Here is a 24,792-nt window from a genome sequence, read left to right on the forward strand (position 1 = left end):
GTCCGGCACCCCATACTCCCGCAGCACCCCCCACAAGAACCCCCGAGGGACCCGGTCGAAAGCCTTCTCCAAGTCCACAAAGCACATGTAGACTGGTTGGGCAAACTCCCAGAACCCCTCCAGTAGTCTTGCGAGGGTAAAGAGCTGGTCCACTGTTCCACGGCCGGGACGGAATCCGCATTGCTCCTCTTGAATCTGAGGTTCGACAAACGGTCGGAAATGAACATTCTTGCTGTTAAGTTATCAAGCCACTTTAAACTCGTACTAAACCAGCAAAATGTTGCGGAAAGTAATGTTCAGGTGTTTTTAATTGAATTATTCTCTTTAGATGACCAACAGACTATAGACACTATATTTGGGCTAAAATGTCAAATCAGTTGAGCCAACTTACTGTATATTTTCAGGCTGTTGGGTGCAAATTTGAAGTCATCAGTGATTGTCCCTGAATTTCAACATCAAAATGTATTTTTACACATTAAAATATTGACCCTAGTACAACTTAGAATTTTCAACAACGATTTACAAGCATGACATAATTAAAACACATTCAATTCAATTTGATTAAATTTATTTTATTTTTGGATAGCCCAAAATCACGAATTACAAATTTGCCTCAGAGGGCTTTACAATCTGTACACATACGACATCCTCTGTCCCAGAACCCTCGCATCGAAACAGGAAAAACTCCCCCAAAAACCCCTTTAACGGGGAGAAAAGAGGAAGAAACCTGTGGGAAAGCAACAGAGGAGGGATCCGTCTCCCAGGATGGACAGAAGTGCAATAGATGTCATGTGTACGATTGAACAATTTAACAGAGTTGATGGGTGGGTTGAGTGGGCAATATTTAGGGTTAGGGGCATGGGGTTAGGGGCGTGGGGTTAGGGGTTAGGGGCGTGGGGTTAGGGTTGTCGGGTCAGGGTTGTGGGGTTAGGGGATTTGGGTTAGGGGCGTGGGGTTAGGGGCGTGTGGTTAGGGGCGTGGGGTTAGGGGTTAGGGGCGTGGGGTTAGGGGCGTGGGGTTAGGGTACTGGAGTTAGGGGCGTAGGGTTAGGGGCTTTGGGTTAGGGGCGTGGGGTTAGGGGCATGGAGTTAGGAGCGTGGGGTTAGGGGCATGTGGTTAGGGGCGTGTGGTTAGGGGCGTGGGGTTAGGGGCGTGGGGTTAGGGGTTAGGGATTAGTGGCGTGGGGTTAGGGGCGTGGGGTTAGGGTTGTGGGGTCAGGGTTGTGGGGTCAGGGGCGTGGGGTTAGGGTTGTGGGGTTAGGGGCATGGGGTTAGGGGCGTGGGGGTAGGGGCGTGGGTTAGGGGCGTGGGGTTAGGGGCGTGGGGTTAGGGGCGTGGAGTTAGGGGCGTGGGGTTAGGGTTGTGGAGTTAGGGGCTTTGGGTTAGGGGCGTGGGGTTAGGGGCGTGGGGTTAGGGGTTAGGGGCGTGGGGTTAGGGTTGTCGGGTCAGGGTTGTGTGGATGGGGCGTGGGGTTAGGGTTGTCGGGTCAGGGTTGTGGGGTTAGGGGCGTGGGGTTAGGGGCATGGGGTTAGGGTTGTGGGGTTAGGGGCGTGGGGTTAGGGGTTTGGGATTAGTGGCGTGGGGTTAGGGGCGTGGGGTTAGGGTTGTGGGGTCAGGGTTGTGGGGTCAGGGGCGTGGGGTTAGGGTTGTGGGGTTAGGGGCATGGGGTTAGGGGCGTGGGGGTAGGGGCGTGGGGTTAGGGTTGTGGGGTTAGGGGCGTGGGGTTAGGGGCATGGGGTTAGGGGCGCGGGTTAGGGTTGTGGAGTTAGGGGCGTGGGGTTAGGGGCGTGGGGTTAGAGTTGTGGGGTTAGGGGCGTGGGGTTAGGGGCGTGGAGTCAGGGGCATGGGGTTAGGGGCGTGGGTTAGGGTTGTGGAGTTAGGGGCGTGGGGTTAGGGGCGTGGGGTTAGGATTGTGGGGTTAGGGGCGTGGGGTTAGGGTACTGGAGTTAGGGGCGTGGGGTTAGGGTTGTGGGGTTAGGGTTGTGGAGTTAGGGGCGTAGGGTTAGGGGCGTGGGGTTAGGGGCGTGGGTTAGGGTTGTGGAGTTAGGGGCGTGGGGTTAGGGGCGTGGGGTTAGGGGCGTGGGGTTAGGGGCGTGGAGTTAAGGGCGTGGTGTTAGGGGTTAGGGGCGTGGGGTTGCGTGGGGTTAGGGGCATGGGGTTAGGGGCGTGGGGTTAGGGTTGTGGAGTTAGGGGCGTGTGGTTAGGGGCGTGTGGTTAGGGGCGTGGGGTTAGGGGCGTGGTGTTAGGGGTTAGGGGCGTGGGGTTGCGTGGGGTTAGGGGCGTGGGGTTAGGGGCGTGGGGTTAGGGTTGTCGGGTCAGGGTTGTGGGGTTAGGGGCGTGGGGTTAGGGGCATGGGGTTAGGGGCGTGGGTTAGGGGCGTGGGGTTAGTGTTGTGGGGTTAGGGGCGTGGGGTTAGGGTACTGGAGTTAGGGGCGTGGGGTTAGGGTTGTGGAGTTAGGGGCGTAGGGTTAGGGGCTTTGGGTTAGGGGCGTGGGGTTAGGGGCGTGGGGTTAGGGGCGTGGAGTTAGGGGCGTGGAGTTAGGGGTGTGGGGTTAGGGGCGTGGGGTTAGGGGTGTGGAGTTAGGGTCGTGGGGTTAGGGGCGTGTGGTTAGGGGCGTGGGGTTAGGGGCGTGGGTTAGGGGCGTGGGTTAGGGGCGTGGGGTTAGGGGCGTGGGGTTAGGGTTCTGGGGTTAGGGTTGTGGAGTTAGGGGCGTGGGGTTAGGGGCGTGGGGTTAGGGGCGTGGGGTTAGGGGCGTGGGGTTAGGGTACTGGAGTTAGGGGCGTGGGGTTAGGGTTGTGGGGTTAGGGTTGTGGAGTTAGGGGCGTAGGGTTAGGGGCGTGGGGTTAGGGGCGTGGGTTAGGGTTGTGGAGTTAGGGGCGTGGGGTTAGGGGCGTGGGGTTAGGGGCGTGGAGTTAGGGGCGTGGGGTTAGTGTTGTGGGGTTAGGGGCGTGGGGTTAGGGTACTGGAGTTAGGGGCGTGGGGTTAGGGTTGTGGAGTTAGGGGCGTAGGGTTAGGGGCTTTGGGTTAGGGGCGTGGGGTTAGGGGCGTGGAGTTAGGGGCGTGGGGTTAGGGTCGTGTGGTTAGGGGCGTGTGGTTAGGGGCGTGGGGTTAGGGGCGTGGGGTTAGGGGTTAGGGGCGTGGGGTTAGGGTTGTCGGGTCAGGGTTGTGTGGATGGGGCGTGGGGTTAGGGTTGTCGGGTCAGGGTTGTGGGGTTAGGGGCGTGGGGTTAGGGGCGTGGGGTTAGGGTTGTGGGGTTAGGGGCGTGGGGTTAGGGGCTTGGGATTAGTGGCGTGGGGTTAGGGGCGTGGGATTAGGGTTGGGGAGTTAGGGGCGTGGGGTTAGGGGCGTGGGGTTAGGGGCTTGGGATTAGGGTACTGGAGTTAGGGGTGTGGGGTTAGGGTTGTGGAGTTAGGGGCGTAGGGTTAGGGGCTTTGGGTTAGGGGCGTTGGGTTAGGGTTGTGGGGTTAGGGGCGTGGGGTTAGGGGTGTAGGGTTAGGGGCTTTGGGTTAGGGGCGTGGGGTTAGGGGCGTGGGGTTAGGGGTGGTGGAGTTAGGGTTGTGGGGTTAGGGGCGTGGGGTTAGGGGCGTGGGGTATGGGGTTGAAGTCCTTTATTGAAGTCCTTTAACCTAAGACGAAGAATCTGTAAGGAGACTGGAAAGAAAAAGATTAGACTTAGACTTTGAAACTGTAAGGATACATTTGTCTGTAATAAAAGGTTAGTGGGGCGTGGGGTTAGGGGCGTGGAGTTAAGGGCGTGGGGTTAGGGGTTAGGGGCGTGGGGTATGGGGTTGAAGTCCTTTATTGAAGTCCTTTAACCTAAGACGAAGAATCTGTAAGGAGACTGGAAAGAAAAAGATCAGACTTAGACTTTGAATCTGTAAGGATACATTTGTCTGTAATAAAGGGTTAGTGGGGCGTGGGATTAGGGGCGTGGGCGTGTTTAATTAAAGTCAAATTGGGATTTGAAAGTGCACTGATTTAGGAAATAGAATATTTTGTCAATATTCATACAACAGGCATGTGTGGATATTTGTTGACATCTCATATAAATGCTGTTGTTCGTGAAAAGTTGGGTAGAAACGGTAATATAGGATACTACTTTTAGGAGTGTTCGAAGAAAATTGCTGAGTAAAGGAGGACGGGGAAAAAAGGGTGAGTGTTTGATAGTCACATTACATACCTTAAAGGTTGAATATCTTACAGGTAGACATTAAACATTGAAGTCCTTTAACCTAAGACGAAGAATCCGGAAGGAGACTGGAAAGAAAAAGATCAGACTTAGACTTTGAATCTGTATTACTTGATGTCTGCTATGAAATGTGTGAGGAAATGTACAGGGATATAGACTCAATATTAAGTCAGGTACTTCAAAGGCTTGAAAGGCAAAAACAACATGAAAGGCAAAGAATCCGTGATTCATTCTAGAATAGAATAGAGCATTCTATTCTATTCTTGCATTCTAGGATTTGAATCCTGATGGCATCGTTACTATGGATACCAGATTGAATGTTTATCTTTGAATTTATGAATGTAATGATTTCTGATGATCCTTAAAATATGGCAAAGAAATTAAACTATATGTAACCATATATATATATATATATATATATATATACACATATATAAATAAAAAATATAAATCCTCTTAAAATACTGATATAAATGATCGTTTAATGTTTTCAGTTGATTCAATGTAGTGGGGCAGATAGTAGATTAATCGTGCAAATTATGATACAAGCATGAAATTTGGTGTTGTTCTCCAGAGGTATCTGGTCAAACCTGCCTGATTGGCCATTCAAAGATTGCAATTGCAAAAATTTTGCAGTTGCCATAAAGTGATTATAACCAATTCTAACATGAACATTTTTTTTGTTTTTATCGTTTTTCAAATGCCCACGTTATGGGCGTGGGGTTAGGGGTTAGGGGCGTGGGCGTGTTTAATTAAAGTCAAATTGGGATTTGAAAGTGCACTGATTTAGGAAATAGAATATTTTGTCAATATTCATATAACAGGCATGTGTGGATATTTGTTGACATCTTATATTAATGCTGTTGTTCGTGAAAAGTTGGGTAGATACGGTAATAGAGGATACTACTTTTAGGAGTGTTCGAAGAAAATTGCTGAGTAAAGGAGGATGGGGAAAAAAGGGTGAGTGTTTGATAGTCACGTTAAATACCTTAAAGGTTGAATATCTTACAGGTAGACATTAAACATTGAAGTCCTTTAACCTAAGACGAAGAATCCGGAAGGAGACTGGAAAGAAAAAGATCAGACTTAGACTTTGAATCTGTATTACTTGATGTCTGCTATGAAATGTGTGAGGAAATGTACAGGGATATAGACTCAATATTAAGTCAGGTACTTCAAAGGCTTGAAAGGCAAAAACAACATGAAAGGCAAAGAATCCGTGATTCTTTCTAGAATAGAATAGAGCATTCTATCCATGGAATCCTGATGGCATCGTTACCATGGATACCAGATTGAATGTTTGAAGAAATTAAACTATATGTAACCATATATATGTATATATATATATATATATATATATATATATATATATATATATATATAAATAAAAAATATAAATCCTCTTAAAATACTGATATAAATGATCGTTTAATGTTTTCAGTTGATTCAATGTAGTGGGGCAGATAGTAGATTAATCGTGCAAATTATGATACAAGCATGAAATTTGGTGTTGTTCTCCAGAGGTATCTGGTCAAACCCGCCTGATTGGCCATTCAAAAATTGCAATTGCAAAAATGTTGCAGTTGCCATAAAGTGATTATAACCAATTCTAACATGAACATTTTTCTTGTTTTTATCGTTTTTCAGTTATTTAAATGCTATTTTACTTGCAATTGCTGAGGACTTAGCCTCAAACTAATATGTAGCACCAAATTTAGGTGCATTAATGTCAATGTCACTGTTCAGGGGGTATCATTTCGATCTGAATGTCTGCAGTAACTCCGCACAAAGGTACGTTCATCGGGCACATTCATCTTCCAACTGCTACTGCTCACATATGCAGCTGCAGAGTGCTGTACATGGAAGTCCGAACTGAAAGCACTTGCTCCTCCCATGGCAACTTTTCTTACAGGAACACTTGGCCAGTTCCTGACAACTGGCTGCGATGGGGGGTAACGTCGACCAACATACCTGCCATTTCTCTCCTTTCTGTGTCCACCCCCAATCAGTATGACTGCCGATGTCTGGCCCCAGATGATCCCAGCCTGATAAGCAGCACGCTTTGCATGTTTTCACAAAATTCAAAATTGGTTCGTATGGACATGGCCTCAGCAAAATGACATGGCCTCAGCAAAATGACATGGCCTCAGCAAAAACGGCCACACTACGCCGGAGTTTTGGAGCACCCTAAACGGAGGAGTCTGAAAACTCCCCCGAGGTTGGAGGTGTTTGAGAACTCCGGGTACCCGGAAGAAAACAAACTGGGCTACCAGCGATTCATTTCAACATGGATAACTAATTGCAAGCGTTGCTGCTAGCACAACAGCTACATGATGTTGCTGCCGGTAAAAGTCTGCATTTCTGTGGAGGAAGCAGCTGTTATTGGAGTGATTAGCGAGCGGCGTGACCAGCATCAGCCCTATGGAGCAGCTCGTTGTTTTTAGATTCTAATGAGAAGACACGCTGCACTAACGTTTTACTTCTTCCGTTTGGTAGCCTTGAGAGACCTTAGTCTGTAAGTATGTCTTTATGAAGCATGACAAGATGTACGTAGATATATTCTATTCGCGTGTTTAGTATAACATTTGTGTTGTATTAAATGCTAATCGCGGTTAGCATTTCTCCTTTGGCGGTAATGTTAAAATTAGCTTAGAAGCTAGCTAGGCGGACATGATGTTCAGAGCTACTAGTGAGAACAGACATCAACAACACGGAGGAAACGAGTGAGAGACGTGTGTTGACCACATTGATGGACCCATAATCTAGTAAACGTTTACGTGTAAGTGTTGATGTTAAAGTAAATTTGATGTGAGAGAGAGAGAGATAGACCCGCAGCGCTGTAACTACGTCTGAAAAATAAAACTTCTAAAACTTTCCACGAACTGTGTCTGTTTGAGTTTATAGAGGGAGATTTTAGAGTAAGATCTTAAGTATCAAATACAACCTTTCATTATTAAAGACTACCTTATTACTCTGTCGTATTTTTTTTTTTTAACTAAGCAAGCAATCCACTTCCTGTTTACACCGTCACACGCATGCCCAGTGTACGTTAATGGTCACGTGCTGTCCGCCTTCGAAGGCTGCCGTGTGGATGCAGATCAACTCGAGAATGATGCTGAAACTCCAGTGTGGACGGAGATCGGTTCTATTTGACAACTCTGCATCCAAGTAAAAACGGAGTAATGTTGACAGGGCCTCAGGGCTGCCTGAGTTGGTGGAATCGAGTTGTAGGGCCGTTGTTTGCGGGCAAAGAGATCCAGTCTTGCTTCATCCACACCAGTAACTGCGCTTGATCTATCGTACATGAGGACAACAAATCTCTCTAACTGTTACAGGTCCAGGTCACTAATTGATGTTGGATGCTGGCTGAGATTGGTGAAGATTTCAGAAACATCATCACAAATGTTCCAAGTCTGCCATGCTGTCTTCTTCCCTTTCCCATGAAATGCAGACACAATGTGTGATAGGAAATGTGGTTGTGCTAGTACATTTCTACTGTGATTTAGTTTATGTGCCTTACTCACTAACAAAACTACATGTGACATATGATTGTGTACTGAGGAGAGTGGTAACAGGACCATATGGGTTATCTCTGCCTTTGCTTTGATAAGGGGAAGTAACCAAATGGGGGTTGCAGTTTAACCAGAGAATGTTTAGGTGTGAAGATTCCCAGGGATAATCAAAGGTAACGAAGACATGTGTCTTTGTGTGACAAGGCTCAGAAGAGGAAGGGGATGACTGGAGGGGTCAATGGGGAGCTTGAAACTGCTGATTAATTGTTATAATGTAAATACATGATGTCCCCCCCCCCCCCCCCTACTGTGTGCTGAGATGTTTAAGAGCAGGAGACAAACTGAACTCTTGGCTCATCCTCTGCGGACTGCGTTGCAGTCAGTATGATGGTGAGGCCTTCTCTGCGCAGAGAATAAATACTTTAAAGGCAAACTTCTTCTCTCAATGTTTCTTGTTTCAGTATTCAGTATTATAGGACTCACTCGGTACTATTGAATAGTTTTTCCACCATCATGCAAGCAAAAGCCTGGTGAAATTGTAGCAGACTATTACGCCAGACTCCATGTTATTTTCAACGAGCACAGCGGTCTAAGGGATAAGGAGCACCTGTCTGAGAAATGGATATATAGTTATAAATATATATATAAATATAAATATAAATATAAATATAAATATAAATATAAATATATATATATATATATATATATATATATATATATATATATATATATATATATATATATAAATATATAAATATATATATATATATATATATATATAAATATATAAATATATATATATATATATATATATATATATATAAATATATATAAATATATATATATATATATATATATATATATAAATATATAAATATATATATATATATATATATATATATATATATATATATATATATAAATATATATATATATAATTGTTTGTGAGGGGGACAAAAATAAGATGTCCTGATGTGTTTAAGTGTTATTTACTGTTTTTAATGTTGGAATAAATGTTAAATATTTAACTGCAAAGTAGTAATGCGTGTTTGATACGTTAATTTTTTTTGCATTAAATCATACTGGGATGTTTGCTGAAATTGATTGGATGTGGCACAGCCCTACCTAGAAAATCTTCCACCAGCCGCCACTGGTTAGAACATGGATGGGGTTAATTACTGCTCAGCCGTCTTGTTTTGTTTTCGTATTGCAACCGCTACTTCTTCTACTAACTGTATTGCCGTATTACAGCCATGCCTATTGCGCCGACTCCTGACAACTACACCTGTAACTGAGTTAATTTGCTCCAAATCAGTTGATGGAAACGCACCTAACTCATTTTTTATTTTATTTTTGCAACATTTCAAATATTCAATAAAAATACGCCTAACAATTGAATGCAAACACTGCAAATTACAATCCAGTATTAAAAAGCATCTTTAAAAATTGAAAGACACCTCCCGGTTTTAATTTCACTTTAACACGCCTCGAACAAACTATGCATGCACCGTTCGCCTTTGCCGATATCATCCAATGACAGCAGCGCTTTGCACCCGGTACCGTTCATCCAGCCAATAGGCTTCTGCGAAAGCGATGAAGTAGAAGAATCATGCTACTCTGATCTCTGTGTTTCTAAATCGTGTAGTCACTCTTGGAAACCAACGAGCTGTTCATAATAGTGAAGAAGAAGTGGAGTTCGCAAGTTCTAGCATTTAGGAAAATACCGCAACACCTTCACGATGGTAAGAGCGCCATACATCAGATCATATGCGAATGGGTTTGAGGTCAAAATCGTCCAATTAACTAGTTAAGGCTAATAGTTACAAGAGCTTGGCTAAGCTAATGTTCGTAGCTAACAGCTAGCGCATACACATCTCTAGCATGCTAACAATTCTCTGGAAACGAAACGACTGTAAAGTTACAATTATTGTGTTCGATTAATTAATTAAATAGTTTCAGAAGAATACATTGTTATAATAGCGGACGATAGCTGTGCAGCTAAATAACGTTACTTAGCTAAACAGCTACCTAACTCAACGTTAGCTGCACACGAGCTAACGTTGAGTTGTGTACAGTGCCGGTGGCTTACCATGCTGTCCTTAATTAACTTTAAAGACATCTTGATTGTATACCCAGGGTAAGCTTAAACCGTTGTTGTTCCGTCTGTGTCAACATCAGCTAACGTGTTGATTGAACAGTGTCATCTTGATAAGCTGAATATGGCTAACGCTAGCTAGTTAGCATTGGATAAGGTAAGGCTACTGTCACAACAGTGACAACCCAGTTACGATTTTCATCGATATTTCAGACATTGGTCCTATAACTACGTCTTTTATTTTACAATTACAAATTTTGTTAGTTTGAGTTATTTTAAAGTACTTCTACATGCTTACTTACACATGTGGCTAAGATGTAACCCTGATTAATTAAATTGGCACGTGCTATATTTAAAACCTATTGAAATCAATTTGAGTCCGGATGTATTTTGAAGACAAAAATATTTTTTACATTATTTGTATAATAGACATGGGCCTCCAGAATATATTTACAGTATTCTTACAAATACCTCGGTCCTGTGGTTGAGGTTCTTATTTTCTTCCTTTTGATTCTTGTATTGTTAAACCTCTTTTTGCTTCATAGTAATGCATCAATTGATTGTTTGGTCAGTTAAATGTCAGAACAAGTGTAAAAATGTTTTGTCTTTTTAGCTGAAAATGACAATTGAAAATACATTAATTCATCACAACGGTTGCTGATACATTTTTTGTCAATTGATCTATTTATCATTTAAACTCTGACTTACTTTTGTCCTTTTTCATCCAGTCTATTATGTCCTATAACGGAGGGGCCGTCATGGCCATGCGGGGGAAGAACTGTGTGGCAATAGCAGCAGACCGGAGATTTGGCATCCAGGCTCAGATGGTCACTACGGATTTCCAGAAGATCTTCCCCATGGGAGAGAAGCTGTATATCGGGCTGGCTGGACTGGCCACTGATGTTCAGACAGTGTGAGTGTGTTTAACCTTCACATCTTTCTCTCAAAGTGGCAAAACAGTTCTTCCACCACCAGGGCATGACTATGACACGTCTATGAAATTACTTTGACTACTTTCAGATCTTATGTATTGGTATTAAGGGGAAACTGTGGTTTTAGTTATGTGGTTAGTCACCGCTAGGAAGTAAGTTAAATTTGCGTTCTTTGTGATTATTGATAAAAAGATTAACTGTTGTAAAATGTCGCAGGAATGATTGTGTCTTTGCTTTTTGTGTAGATCCCAGAGGCTGAAATTCAGACTGAACCTGTATGAGCTGAAGGAGGGTCGCCAGATCAAGCCCAAGACCTTCATGAGCATGGTGTCCAACCTGCTGTATGAAAAGAGGTGAGAGCACCAAAGTTAATATAGACCCATTAAACAAGACCCATGTCCAACTTATAAGCTGCAGACAGACGGCATACCGTTGGCATAGATTCTTGCATGGAAGGTAAAAGAATATCTGTTTTAATATGTGATGTTCTCATTAGGTTTGGGCCATACTACATCGAGCCTGTGATTGCCGGACTTGATCCCAAAACCTCAGAGCCATTCATCTGCTCCTTGGATTTGATTGGCTGCCCCATGGTGACAGAAGACTTTGTTGTCAGTGGCACCTGCTCGGAGCAGATGTACGGCATGTGTGAGTCTTTGTGGGAGCCAGACATGGTAAGTAGTGAGTGAAGTTTGAGGTCACTGTTAAGCATGTAGGTTCCTTACAGTTACTACCACTTTCCTAATGTGCAAATGAGTATTGCCCATCGCAAGTATATGATGTTTGCATGATAATAAGAAACCTTGTGTAAATGTAGTTACTACTAGCTTCCATTTACAGTATTGGTAAATTGGCCGCTCTAACTTTTGGCGCAGAGATTAACGAGATCACAATATTGTCTTTACACAGCTGACAATTTCAACACAAAGTTCAACTTAGAGTAGAAATCTGCTGCCTTTTATTATCGGCATTGTCTGTTTATTCCATTTGCACTGCAGAGGCTAATACATAGCATGTATGTGAGTTCTACCTAGAATTCAGGTATTCTTCAGTTAAACATTCTTGAGTGTTTATTTGAGAAATGTGTGTGATCACGCAGGAACCAGAGGACCTGTTTGAGACCATCTCACAGGCGATGCTGAATGCCGTTGATAGAGATGCAGTGTCTGGTATGGGAGTCGTTGTACATGTCATGTAAGTACAGTGTGCACAGGTTAGGGTTGGGTGGAATGACAGGTGCTCAGGGATTGACAGCCTTTTCTTTTCTCTTGCAGTGAGAAAGACAAGATCACCACACGAACCCTGAAAGCCAGGATGGACTAGAGCTTCTGTTTCTCCCCGCACTTCACCAACACAAATGTTTTGTATACAAATGATAAACAATGCTTGTACCGTCTTTTTTTTTTTTTTCTTCAATAAATAAATAAATGAACATAGGTTTAAACAATGAACTTGACTGATATTATTGATGGAAGAAATTGCACTACATTGCCATCACTTTTCAGATCTTTGATTCATGTTACATGTGTTAAAATTCACCGGTTCTGCACCAAACCAAGACATGCTTGGCAACTGAAATTAAAATTCAAGGAAGACTACATCAGCAAGGTTGGCTGACTTGAAAATACGTAAACCTTTCTTTAGACTTTTTATGACAGCTAGCTTGGACTGTACACCAGTTTGAAAAATAGTGAGATTACAGAAACCATTAAATGGTTCTCGACATGTCACACTGCAGAGAACACTTGTAGCGACAATTTGACATTCTTTTAAAGAAAAGCCTGAAAGGGGCCAGTCCTGATGTCAATTCTGAACCCTCAGACCATGCAGGGGATGAAAATGAAAAAAAATACCTTACCAAGTTGCATTATGGGAAGCGTAGAATACCGCATTTATGGAGTTTGACCCGTACTGTATTTCTAAAATCTCTTGGGAGCCCCTGAAGTCTATATCAATAACCTAACTGTTCAGGGAAATGCTATTGCTCAATGAGATGTTTTCTGGTGTTTGGACAAAAAGCCTAACCCCGGGTCTACTTACAAGCCGTTTCCAAAGTTTTTAACTGCGTCTCACAGTCCGCCTTTGTAGATGGCTCAGTTATCTTGTGACCTAAATAAAAACCTTTGTCAAACAGTGAGGTACAGTCACTGAAGAAATAAGCATAGCCAAACAAGATAAAACTCCCTTTAATATGCAATGAATCATTTTCAAGTAACTTTTTTTTTTTTTTTCTAATGTCTGTTGGTAACAAAACAATACTGTATACAAACACAAAATTGCTACATTAATGTAAACAAGATATAAAAATGATCATTATGGTAATAAAACAAGTATTTGCTGCAGAATTCCCCTTTTTATGTGAATTTTTTTTTCTTTGACCAACCTCCACCAAGCTCACGGTTAAAATTTCAAAAATAGTCAAAAACAATATGGCAACATAACATTTAAACACCAATTTTTTTCAGTTTTTTGTTTTTTTTAAGTCATAACACTCGGATGCTAAGTTCAGTGGTTTGATGTTTCAACTTACTGGTGGAGTCTCATGTACACATCAGCCATGCATTTTTGATATTGCATTAATTTACTTAATACACCATTATATATTAAAGTGTTTACCCCCTGTTCCAATTTGTCAGCAGTGCTTTTGATTCTTTTGTTGGTACTGTGAGAGAAGCCTGATAGCAACTGTCAAAGTGTTTGTCATGTAATCTGACCATTCAGCATCTGTGCAAGTTGTTTACATCTGCGCGCGCGTGTGCGTGTGTGTGTGTGTGTGTCTAATAGAAATTATAAGAACAACAACGACATGAACAGAAACCAAAGAGACTGTACTGACGGACTGTTAACTGCTGAAGCTGACACACTCGTTCAAGGCATTAGTGAGACAGTTTCCGTGCTGGCGTGAGGATTAATAAGGTGGCTGAGGAGAACCGGGAGGCAGAATATTCAAAAAAAATAACAGGGAGATTATCGGGATGTCATTCCGAATTCAGTGAGTGGTTTCATGAGTTTTTGTAGTCAGCTAGTAGATGAGGGAGCCGGGGAGGTGGTGGGGTGTGTGTGTGTGTGTGTGTGTGTGGGTGTGTGGGTGTGGGACAGTGTAACAGGCGCGGTGCATCCTTCCTGCCAGACTCATGCTGGCTGTGGGAGGACACTGGTAGTTGTTGTTTTTTTCTGGGCGTAGAGAGGCAGGGGGGGGAGATGGACCTACACTGATGTGAAGGAGAAGAGAAATAAGTGCGTGGCATTTGACAGATCTATGACAGAAAGTGACTGGCTGGACTGGGAGATGAATCTATGATAAGATGTTGGACATGAACTCGTAGAATCGTTTCGAGTACTGCTCCGGGTTCACCGTCGATATTTCGGCCCCCGCCTAAGAAACACAAACAACAAGGTACAACATTAGATAGATGGAGCAACGATCATGCAATATAAGATCATTAATACTTTTGATTTCCATACATTTTTGTGTTACATGGAGTAAAATGCACTTTCAGGGGCTGTATAATAATAATAATAATAATAATAATAATAATAAACCATTAAAACTTAATTCATGATTATGAAAACCACACTAATTGTTGTGCAATTTGATTCATTTTTACTTCTTTATGGAATAGTTTATTAATTGTCAATCACATTCTTCCAGTCTTTCTAAACAAGCTCAGCCACCAAAATGTAGCCATTGTTGTTATAGTTATTCTGAATCAAAAACTAGACACTGCTGCTGAAACAAATACAACTAAAGACCATCTTGTGATGATCACAGCAGAAAAATAACTGGCCAAGTACACGAAACCTATTCTGTGGTAGTTCCTGCTACAGAAGGTGTCTAAAGGAACACGTTTTACCCCAATGAGTCACACACAGACTCACAACAATACCAGCCACAAACAGGTACAATACAATAACTGGCTTCTCCTTTTATTAAGCTCAACAATGCTACACATGCTACCTCACCAGCCTGTTAATGAGCTTAGATTTATTACTTAGCAGTAAATTGAAGAGCCAGCGTTGGCAGTAGCAGCTCGCTAGTTAATTCAGATTTATGTCCTGCTGCATCCGGTCGCATTTTGCCGTACGCAAGCCAGCATGCTTATCTGGCTCAATGTTTTCACGAAGTAGTATTGAATGCATACTTGCAGTAAATACTTTGTAAAGGCAGAGGCAGTATGTACTAAAAGTAAAAAGAAAAAGTACAAGATTTGGAACGCAGCCACTGTCTTTCTCTTTGGTTGTTGTAGCTAGCTGGACCTAGCTAGCTGGTTGGTTGGTTAGCCTGCTGGGAGGCTGAGGTCACATGTGATTTTCTTGAGTTTTAATGATTAAATAAATATGAAATGATTCAATAATGTATTGCTTTACAAAAAGTATTTTGCATAAAGTATTCATGATGTCTCATTGAATAATTTAAATGATTCTCTGTAATCTGAATGTGTAGCCATAGAGTGATGGAGCATGATGTAGTATTGACACTCACCCCGTGTTTCACAGTTTTGGCAGCATGTGCAGCTTTTTTCTTCGCGTCATAGTGAGTGAGGATGTCGATGATAGCCATGAAGTACACCTCCTTCTTCACAGCACCTAGCACAAGAACAACACGTCACAAGGTTTTACACACATTTCTTCTATTGTATGAGGACGGCAGCTTTGACTGACTACTCCTTAGTTTTGAGTGCTCTTAATCAAACTAAACAAATAGAAATGATTTCTTCCTTTACAGACAAGTTGTCATCTAATTAGCTGCCAATGCTTAATATAAAGCTAAGTTAATTGAGTCAGATGGATGTCAAAGGCGACCCTCACTGTCGTGGCTCTTGATTGCGTAAACGTCCACAGAGGGGTCGAACTCCCCGGGGCCGAAGAATCCTCCACAGTTGAGAGGGTTTCCGGGGCTGTCGGGAGGCGTGCCAAAGGAGCCGGTGAGCACGCCTCCGCCCATCCCGTCGTTCTCGTACTCCTCCTCCTCTCCCACGCCCTCCACATCCATCTCCTCCTGCTCGGCCCGATCCACATCGTGGATTCCCACCAGGAGACTGTAGTCCATGATCTTTAGGGTGGCCAGGAACTGACACACACACACACACAATACACAAATAACACTCAATGTAATGCCTCATTGTCACGTCTGTATTTTGAGTGTTTCTCGGTCATACAGGTCTGAAGAACATTTATCAATAAAATAACAGATTGAAGCTTCATTTATATCGTTCTAAATTGACATTTGAATGCTGACCAGCTTTTCTTTGAGTGGTGGCTGCATAGAATTGTTTCAGACTTAAGTGATTTCAAAAAACGTCAGAGCGTTGTGAAGTCCAAAAGTCAAAATGTTTTGAGAAAATCTAACAGCACCATAAATTACATTTATAGAATTCTTTTATATTTCCACAGTTTTACGGGTGATGACGTCTTAAACAGCGCCGACAGACATTCAAAGCTTTATTTGAAAACCTCAATAGAAGCTTTGAATGTAAAAGAAATAAACTCAGAGTAGCCCTAGATTGTAATGCCAAACAATATGGCATATGTATTCAAAGTAACATGTTAAATAAACAAATCATTTATGTAATAATGGGTATATCTATAATGGGTATATCTATAATTAGGCAGCATTTAAATGTATTTCAGTTTGCCATGGAAAATAGATCTGTGTATTGCAGTACAACCAGTCATTTGTACAAAATGTTTCAATACTTGTACTTACAATACATGAGTTATTGTAAGATGATGTTTTAGTAATATACTTTACTTCAAGGAATAGAAATGTTTAAAGAAAATAGCGTCGTCTAGTTAGTACAGTATACGTTTCTAATGGAAATCAAAGTAGAAAAACAAATCCCACCTCTTGTATTTGACGATTGTCAATAGTCGGTGCAACCGACACAAAAGTATTAAGGTTTGATTACCATCTCGACCCAAACTCATTCAATAATAATAACAAGATGAACATTTTTACAGCTGACTAGATGAAAACCCGGATGCGTTTCTTACCTCTACATCACGTTTTAGCTTCTCCAAAAAGTACTTCTTGTTGTCGTCACCTATCTGCAGCTTCTGGCCTTCATTCAGAAAGTCGTTGTCTTTAAAAGTTGGGAGTTCTTTTGCCTGAAGAGAGGAGAAGTCTTTAATTAGCAAACAGTAGGAAAAATGTTGTTACTGAGGATGATTAGAGGTCACACGCAAGTGTTACAATTACACAGTCATAAATGTAATATTATGACAAATACATAGAGATATGGTCAAAATAAATGGTCTTTCAATGATGACAGATAACGTCCCATTCCAACAACTCTACAGCGCATACTAACAAACAAAACAAGTACAACAGAGTATGACACGCTGACCACATGAGGCCAGTGCAAAAGCGTACTAATAGAATAAATCTCCTTACTTAAAACTTGCTTAATTTAGCTGTCATTGGACAGGTATGCCTTTGGGGTGAGCTAAGGGAGTTTATATTTATCCCATCATGTCAGCAGCCGTCACTGCACAGAAATAAAACGCACCTTCTCCTTGTCGCTGGCTTCCCTTGAGACCGTAGAACCCTACAAATGAGAGAAAATGAGAGTAAAAATAGAATTAATTGAAAGCAGCTCAAGACACATCAGAGGCATTGGTGCATTTTACCCACTTTATCTCAGACAGCGTCTTTTTAAACTGTCAATATTGGAGCGGTAAACTTTTCTCCAGAGAATACTTAGCAGGAGAAGAGGCGTATGCCATGAGGCATTTTTTTTAGGATCACTGTAATATTCAGCACAAACCCAGAATTCTTTATAGATGAGCTGGATTTGTAATCTTCTGCAAATTATACCATGAGAGTATGAACTGTTTCCTATTTAAATTCAATAACATGCCCATTTTCTTCCTTGTGCATAATCACAGCAAAATCAGGCGTTTGAGCAGCAAATTGAACAAACAACCTCAATTATAAAAACAAAATAAAATCTACAAAAATTGCAGTGCCCTAACTCTACGTTTGATTGAATTTCCCATTTTTTCATAGCCAAAAATCAAAAGATATTAAAGTCACAATTATATAAACAGAGAAAGCTGGAATGAGAAAATGTTTAGCAATGTTTGCTTGACTTGTACGAATAATCGATTATTAAAATTGTTAGTGATTTTCACTACGGATTAATCAACTAATTGTTTCAGCAGTCAAATGAATCAGAAGCTCATCTCACCCCAATTATTTCTTAAATTTAACCTAATCTAATTTTATCTTTATAATAATTCCTTTTAATGTTATGTTGTGATCTTTTTTCAATGTATTCCTTGCTTACATGCTTTACATGTCAGATATGGCTTCAATTAAATTGATAATGTATTTATACATTTTCTCTTCATTAAATAATTCAAAGAGCGGTTACAGATGCACAGAGAGACAGATGTTGCTGCACACGTGTGATTTAAGTCTGTGCTTATAGTATTCAGTTGTATGTGTGTGTGTGTGTGTGTGTGTGTGTGTGTGTGTGTGGTTTATCCTGGAAATTGTTTTTATGTTATCAACATCAACACGTTTGTACCTTCAGGTCGTATTTGCGGTGTACGGTGAGGCGATGGCTGAATACATTCCGGGTCACCACCATGTACGTCTCCACCCCGTCCACTGTTAGCCTGTACATGCCCAGGAACTGTGGGAGCAGCGTGTTGCCATGACACTCCACTATAAACTGGAGACAATGAAGGGAGGAGAGCCAAGAGAGTGGGAGTCAGGAATCAAATATACAGCATGATGAAAACTGATTCAAACTGGACACAGCACTGCTCTACAGTCACATCATTTCAACACTTCTGCATCATTTACATGCATGAGTAACCTTAGATTGAAATGAAGGAAGCACATCTTAAAATATGTTCACAGAATGATGCTCCTGAATGTCTTTCCTACACTCCATCTATACAAACAGTAATCTCATACACTATTTAGATTAAATAGTGTATGAAATAACCAATACTCAAACCCAACATTTAAGCACATTGCAGATATCTAATGCTGTGTTCACAACAAACGCGGGGCGAATTATTCGCGCGACGAGATACATACAAAGTCTATGCACAGACGCGATGAGACTGGAGTCTCAAACGCAAAACGCCCCAAACGCGCGAGTTGAAATTTTTCAACTTCGGTGAAAAAATGGCGTGACGCTGGTGTGAACACGGCATAAGGTATTTGATTCTGTCTCTGGATGTTCCGTGTGGTGGGACAAGGGACTTCTACCTGGTGATATTTCTTTAGGATGTTGTGCATCTCAGCGATGTCCTCGCTCGACACCGTTTTAATTACAAAGCGGTGGTCGTAGCTGGACAGGAAGCGGTTGCCGAAGCGCCCCTGGGAGTCGCTGTTGAGTGGGGCGCTCCTCGTTAGAGAGTTCTGCCCAAAAAACAACAACGACGACAACATCCGGTTATATTCTCACGTCAAAGTACAAATTACCCAAGACCTCTTTCCCCTGAAATAATTTAGATTTCATTCATCAAAGTGACTTACCTGGTAGTCCTGGTCATCAATGCAGAACCTCTCCCTCAGGTTTCTGAACACCATGGGACAGTACTCTTTGAACTTAAAGCGACTAGGCAGGTTTTCTCTGACAAGTAAAAGACACAACCAGTCAGTCAACAAACAGGAGCTCAGGGGCTCATTACTGAAAATGAGGAAGGATTTATTTCTGCTGTTGTATGCACAGATAATAATACAATTCAGAGTTGACATTTACAGCTTTGAGCTCCTTTTTCAAAGGCATTTGTTCTCCTTTTAGATGCTGCCTATTTGCAGGATGAGAACATTTTAAAGTGCATAAAATAGTAAAGTAAACATCTGGCTTTTTAATCAACACCTCATATGACATTTTTCACGAGCCTGAAGCCAGATGTGTAAAAATCGTGTGTAAATACGGAACTTGCATCCATACTACCAACCGAAACCCTTAAATCACCCCAAAAATATTATCGAGCTAGAATGTGAAACGCAATGAAATTGGAATTGCAGCCAAAATCACAAATTCAGTTCGGCCATATGCTGGCTTTTATGCTGAAAAAGCAATTTGCAATGAAAGTTAAATTTCTCATCACATCATATTGAACAGATTTGGGTTGCAGTTATTGTTGTTTGGCTTGTCTGGCTTTTATCACTTTGATATGCACGTTCTCAAAGCAACTGTAAATGGGCAACAGACCAAACCACTATAGGTGCATTAATCAAAGAAGCTACAGGATTATCTAATGTGTAAAGAGAGCCGATACGTTGTATGAACAAAAAGTGAGAATAGCCAACAGTGCTGTGATGAACACACAGACAACTACCACTAAATGTCATGCAACCCAATAGGACTCACCTTTGTAGCAGAGTCCGCTACGGTGGCCGCGCTACTTCAGACTACAAACACTACTGTTTATTTATTGTTCACGTTATTTTGTCCACTCCTGTGTACAGTTCAGGACCAAAAGGGTACATTTCTCTGATTGTTGGAGGTCGTCACATACTACTCTCGGCCTTAAAAAAAACAAAGATGCTACTTTACATGAGGATGATTTGTATTGCTAGGATTCTTGGTGAAGTCATTGCCGCGTTATTGTTGGGGACATCCATTCTGAATACAACATATTAGGGCCATTCAGAGAAAGTCTCAATTTGTATTGTGATGGGATTTGATGAGTGCAAAAGAATCAGTAATATGAGCGTTTGAGCAAAGACATGGAAAGTGGACTTTCAGGAGTTACGTCAGGTGTTTTGAACTCAGCCGTTGGGTTTAACAGACTGAGCTGACAGTGCATAAGCTGTGATGTACCTACTTGTTAAATAGGTGGTTGTCCACTTTGATCTTACTGTAGGCTTTAAAGTCATCTGGCATCAGCATTACTGGTACAGGCACATTACTTAACTCGTTAATCTGAGGGAGAGAAGTGAGAAAAAGAGAGAGAGAGATCAGACAAGAGCCCGAAGCTGATATTCCCACTTTACAGACTCTATGATTAAGAAATCAAAGCAGCAATATGGACTTTTGCTATTTCACAGTTTAAAATTATGCTCAATACAGACTCTTGCATGAAATACTAAAACCCAGATTCGCCTTTAAACATATAAAGATACAACTGTGAAAAATATGTACAGTATCTCATTTTGCCCTCAAGTACTGGACATGCTCATGATGAGAGCAGAGCTGTGAATACCTGCAACACGCTCCACAAGAACAATATCTATCGCCAGTCGCATGTCGCAGTCGGGCCGAATCTCTACGAGTGTTTACCAGCACCAACCATTAACTCTGCGTTTTAATCAATAACATTATTATAAATTAAGAATGGGACATTAACAAAAATGCTGACAATGTGATCATCACATTTAACCTAACTGATATAAAAACAAATCTATTATTTATACATTCTTGTACAGGGGGCTTTTGAAGAAGCAAACTATGAACACTTATTAAACAATGTTACAATAAAAGCTGATCTTCAAAGTGTTTCCATAGTTTTATAGTTATAATTCTACATGGATATGATGCTTTCCCATTATGATTACAGAAGATATGTTAAAGTTAAGATTATCCATATAAAATAAGACATCCATTAGGCTAAATATGGGAATACTAGGTGTTATATTACGCATCCATCCATGTACAACTCTGATCTTATCTGCTGACACTCATCCAGGGCAAAAGCTCACACTGATGGACCGCTAAGAAAAAATGTCCTTGAAGATTATCGCGTAAACAGCAATACAAGACTGAAGAAATACCACTACCCCAGAGCCTGTGAGTAACTATGAAGTGATACTAAAAGGGGGAGTACACAGTCCTGGCAGTGCTGTTTGGCAATTTAATATACGTACTTCTCATTTTCAAAGTCATCTCAAACTCCTGATGGTGCATTAATGCGATTTAAATATGCTACTGTTATAACAGCTGCTTGATAGAATATTTAGCGAGCACACTTACACACAAATAAACTCATAAACAGCCAACCCGACTTAAATATCATCTGATTCCAAGCTGTAACTTCCCCATTCACAATATAAATAACAACAACCTTATCTATAGGAGTATAGTTAATATACTATATAATATAGTAGTTAAGTTGTCATAAAGGAAACAGTCAGTCAGGTAGCTTCCTAGTGGAGGCCTGTTCATTTGCATGAATTGAACATATCTAAAAATAATGTGTAACTTTGAGAAGTATGAAAAGAAGCAGTTGTTGAATTTCTAATGTAAAGTTTTCTGTGAACACATTGTGTCCTTTATAAACATCAGATTCTGTTATCTTAAAGCTCTGATGAACCTCAGTGGGCAATTATTTGTAGACATAAAAGACAAAAACTAAGGGATTAGCCACATCAGACAGGTGGTGTACAGCAGTACATCATCTAAACACTAACTGACACTGTGTGGAAGTGAAGTCTTGCAGCATAGCAGCGAGGGCACTATTAAAAATGCATACAACTCCTGACTGGAAGAAGAGGACTTTGATGAGAGGTCTGTTTGATGTCTTGAATCGGCTTCCCACCCACACCTCAAATCACCAGGCCTATGAGCTGCACCCACACGCCCACTGCCAAAGTTCACCCACTGCATACTGGAGATGCTGCAGTGACAACCATATCATTAGCTGCTTCCCTAATTCCTTGGTTGTTTGCAGTATACCGCCATCTCATTTAACTAGCTAGTGTTTGGGATCAGGTCTTGCCGAAATCAGCGTGGTTTGATCCAGACACACAGACACATTCCCAGTGTCACAGTTTCACATCTGCCGTGGCTGTTACGCACCTTTGAATTATTACCATTTACATAATGACGACATTAATGTTTGGAAGAGGAGTCAGTTCACCACACAATACTGTAACTTCATCAAAACAGTGCCAGTGTGCTTTAAAAACAAACTACACCTGACTGTGACAATAAACTCATACAGGTGTGCTTTTACTCAGAGCAGATCAAAAAAGGTTTCAACTCTGGACGTAAAGTTCTCACACCTGAGAAGCTGCTTTTCATGCATCAATCAAACTGTGTGACAGAGTGTGACCAAACAGTTACTATGTGTATTGCACATTAGGTAAGAGCAAGCTGTTGGTGCAACTCCATCCATCACAGACGTCGAATCTGCCCCTCACCGTGCTTTACATAGCCCATAGGGCTATGTAAAGCACTATGTTTACTGCTAGCTATTTATAGGGAGATTGTGTGATGCAATTAACTTGCAGCAGTTGGATGCATGCGCCGAGCATTGGAGCAGGTTTATTCAAACAATGGGGCAGGCTGCTGTCTGCTGCTGTGGGAGCTGAAAATCTGTGTAACCTGCTGCTCCAGCTGCCTGACTGGTGGCACACCCCTCCCACTCCATGCCTGCGCTACAGCAACCGCAGCTCACGACTTGGCTCCAAAAACACCAAATGGTGGTAGATTGTTAACGCTACGCGATCAGTGAAAACGCACAACCTGCCGAACCTGATATTCACTTCACAGCTGCAGGGACTTAAAAACAGACACACGTCAAAATCCCCTGCAAAACGCACGCTTCAGGCGAAGCAATCCGCTGCTAGCTATCGAGGCATCAGCCGTTAGCTGCAAACTGTACGACAACGAGCAGCTCGGTACAGAGCCGGCCAGCAGGTCTCTGTCCAAGCTTCACTACTAAATACTTGGCGAATATCCATGAAACGAGACATTTAACGCGGTCGACTGAGAGCATCAGAGCTGGCTTGACAGATGATGGCAGCTGGCTAAGCTAGCAGGCTAGCTAAATCAAAACAGCAGCATAAACAAACCGCTTACTGGCGACCACGAGACATTTAAGACGCACTTACCGTATGGTTGACACCCCACATTAAAACGCTGAGAATGGGCTCACTCGCACGGAATAATTTCACTTTCTGTCCTATAAAATGCTTCTTTTTCGTCTTGGTTTTGCTAGCGCTGACAGGCGCTGCGCTGGTGCAGTTGGATGACATGTCTCAGGCTGCGAATTCAGGGTACGCAAGACGGCACTCACTGTCGTTCACAGCCTCTACACACAACACAAAAATTCGTAAAAGTTTAAGGGCGTCTAAAAAAAATCTATCAGTGCATCGTGCTCGTCGTCCAACTCGCAGCGAGTCTCTGGGTGTTGTTGGGAGTCAGCGGTAGAGCATTTTGCGCCGTCACCACCCTTCCTCCTCCCGAACAGGCCGCGGTGGAGTCCAGAGAGCAGCTAACCGGCCATCAGGCTACAGAGCAGCCTCTCTTTAAAAAAATAAAAAACCTGGATCGGTGAACACACGCTGGACAGGTCCTCTCCTTTCCCTTTAACGCGTGCAACGCGGAACTGATGTGATGCTGTTTTACTTGTTGGTGCGTAATCCCATCATGATGCGCCTGAGATTGTTGTCAGTCACCAACCAGTTCGGGGTCTCCTCAAGATGGCGTCTGTGTTGCTCTTAACGGTCAACAGCGCGCCCAGCCGGCCGCCGCTAGAACTACAGGGGTTCCCACACCTCAATCTGGACCAGGACCTGGAGGGTAGGTGGGTTGTATAGCCAAGGAGTGAGGACTAAAATACCGAGACCAAGTCCGTCCAAATCCCCAATCTGATAAATGTTAGTGGTTGAAGTTTTCATATTTTATTCATTCACTTAACTGTTATTTTTAATCCAAGTCAATTGCCAAGATAAGGGTGTGAATGCTGGTTGTACACACCACAAGGAATACATTTTAGTGGGGAAATACTGGCTTTAAATAGTATAAAAACGGCTAGATATCACTGTAAAAACACCAAGTGTTGATTTTATTTACAAATTTTGTTGTTTAATCTGCCCCAGGTTGCTAAAATGCCAAAACTCCCTGATAACAATATGACATCAACCCAGTATCCTCAATGAGATGTCCCTGGTTGTAACAGCTGTTGCACTAAAACATGTAACCTGTCAGATTCTAAGTCACCAAAAAAAAAAAATGTACTGTTGGATCGATCAAAGATTGACAGGTGAGGTGTGAGTGCTTTGAAGACACATTGATAACAGCTGATCTCCTGTTTCTATCTGTAGTATTTAGAATGGGCCATGCATCTCAGCTGTTAAATATTTTACCA

General features: G+C 42.2%; 2 protein-coding genes across 2 annotated transcripts; one reads left to right on the plus strand and one right to left on the minus strand.

Annotated features, from left to right (window-relative positions):
• Positions 1 to 9,284: 9,284 nt before the first annotated feature.
• Positions 9,285 to 12,179, plus strand: LOC142943935 (proteasome subunit beta type-3). The gene is made up of 6 exons (XM_076085508.1): positions 9,285 to 9,443; positions 10,525 to 10,709; positions 10,974 to 11,081; positions 11,225 to 11,402; positions 11,828 to 11,922; positions 12,003 to 12,179. Exons 1-6 carry the CDS (start codon positions 9,441 to 9,443, stop codon positions 12,049 to 12,051), a joined length of 618 nt encoding a protein of 205 aa, XP_075941623.1. The 5' UTR covers positions 9,285 to 9,440; the 3' UTR covers positions 12,052 to 12,179.
• Positions 12,180 to 12,898: 719 nt separating this feature from the next.
• On the minus strand, positions 12,899 to 24,127 carry LOC142943932 (phosphatidylinositol 5-phosphate 4-kinase type-2 beta-like). Its single transcript, XM_076085504.1, has 10 exons — positions 23,534 to 24,127; positions 20,527 to 20,624; positions 19,226 to 19,322; positions 18,956 to 19,108; positions 18,261 to 18,407; positions 17,238 to 17,276; positions 16,723 to 16,836; positions 15,538 to 15,799; positions 15,212 to 15,315; positions 12,899 to 14,104 (listed from the first exon to the last, which is right to left on the minus strand). The coding sequence occupies exons 1-10, from the start codon at positions 23,675 to 23,677 to the stop codon at positions 14,024 to 14,026; spliced, it is 1,239 nt and encodes a 412-aa protein (XP_075941619.1). The 5' UTR covers positions 23,678 to 24,127; the 3' UTR covers positions 12,899 to 14,023.
• Between the last annotated feature and the right edge of the window lie 665 nt (positions 24,128 to 24,792).

The sequence above is a fragment of the Anarhichas minor genome, unplaced genomic scaffold (assembly GCF_050575085.1).
Source record: "Anarhichas minor isolate MPS153535 unplaced genomic scaffold, ASM5057508v1 ptg000160l, whole genome shotgun sequence".
In the NCBI taxonomy this organism is placed as follows: domain Eukaryota; kingdom Metazoa; phylum Chordata; class Actinopteri; order Perciformes; family Anarhichadidae; genus Anarhichas; species Anarhichas minor.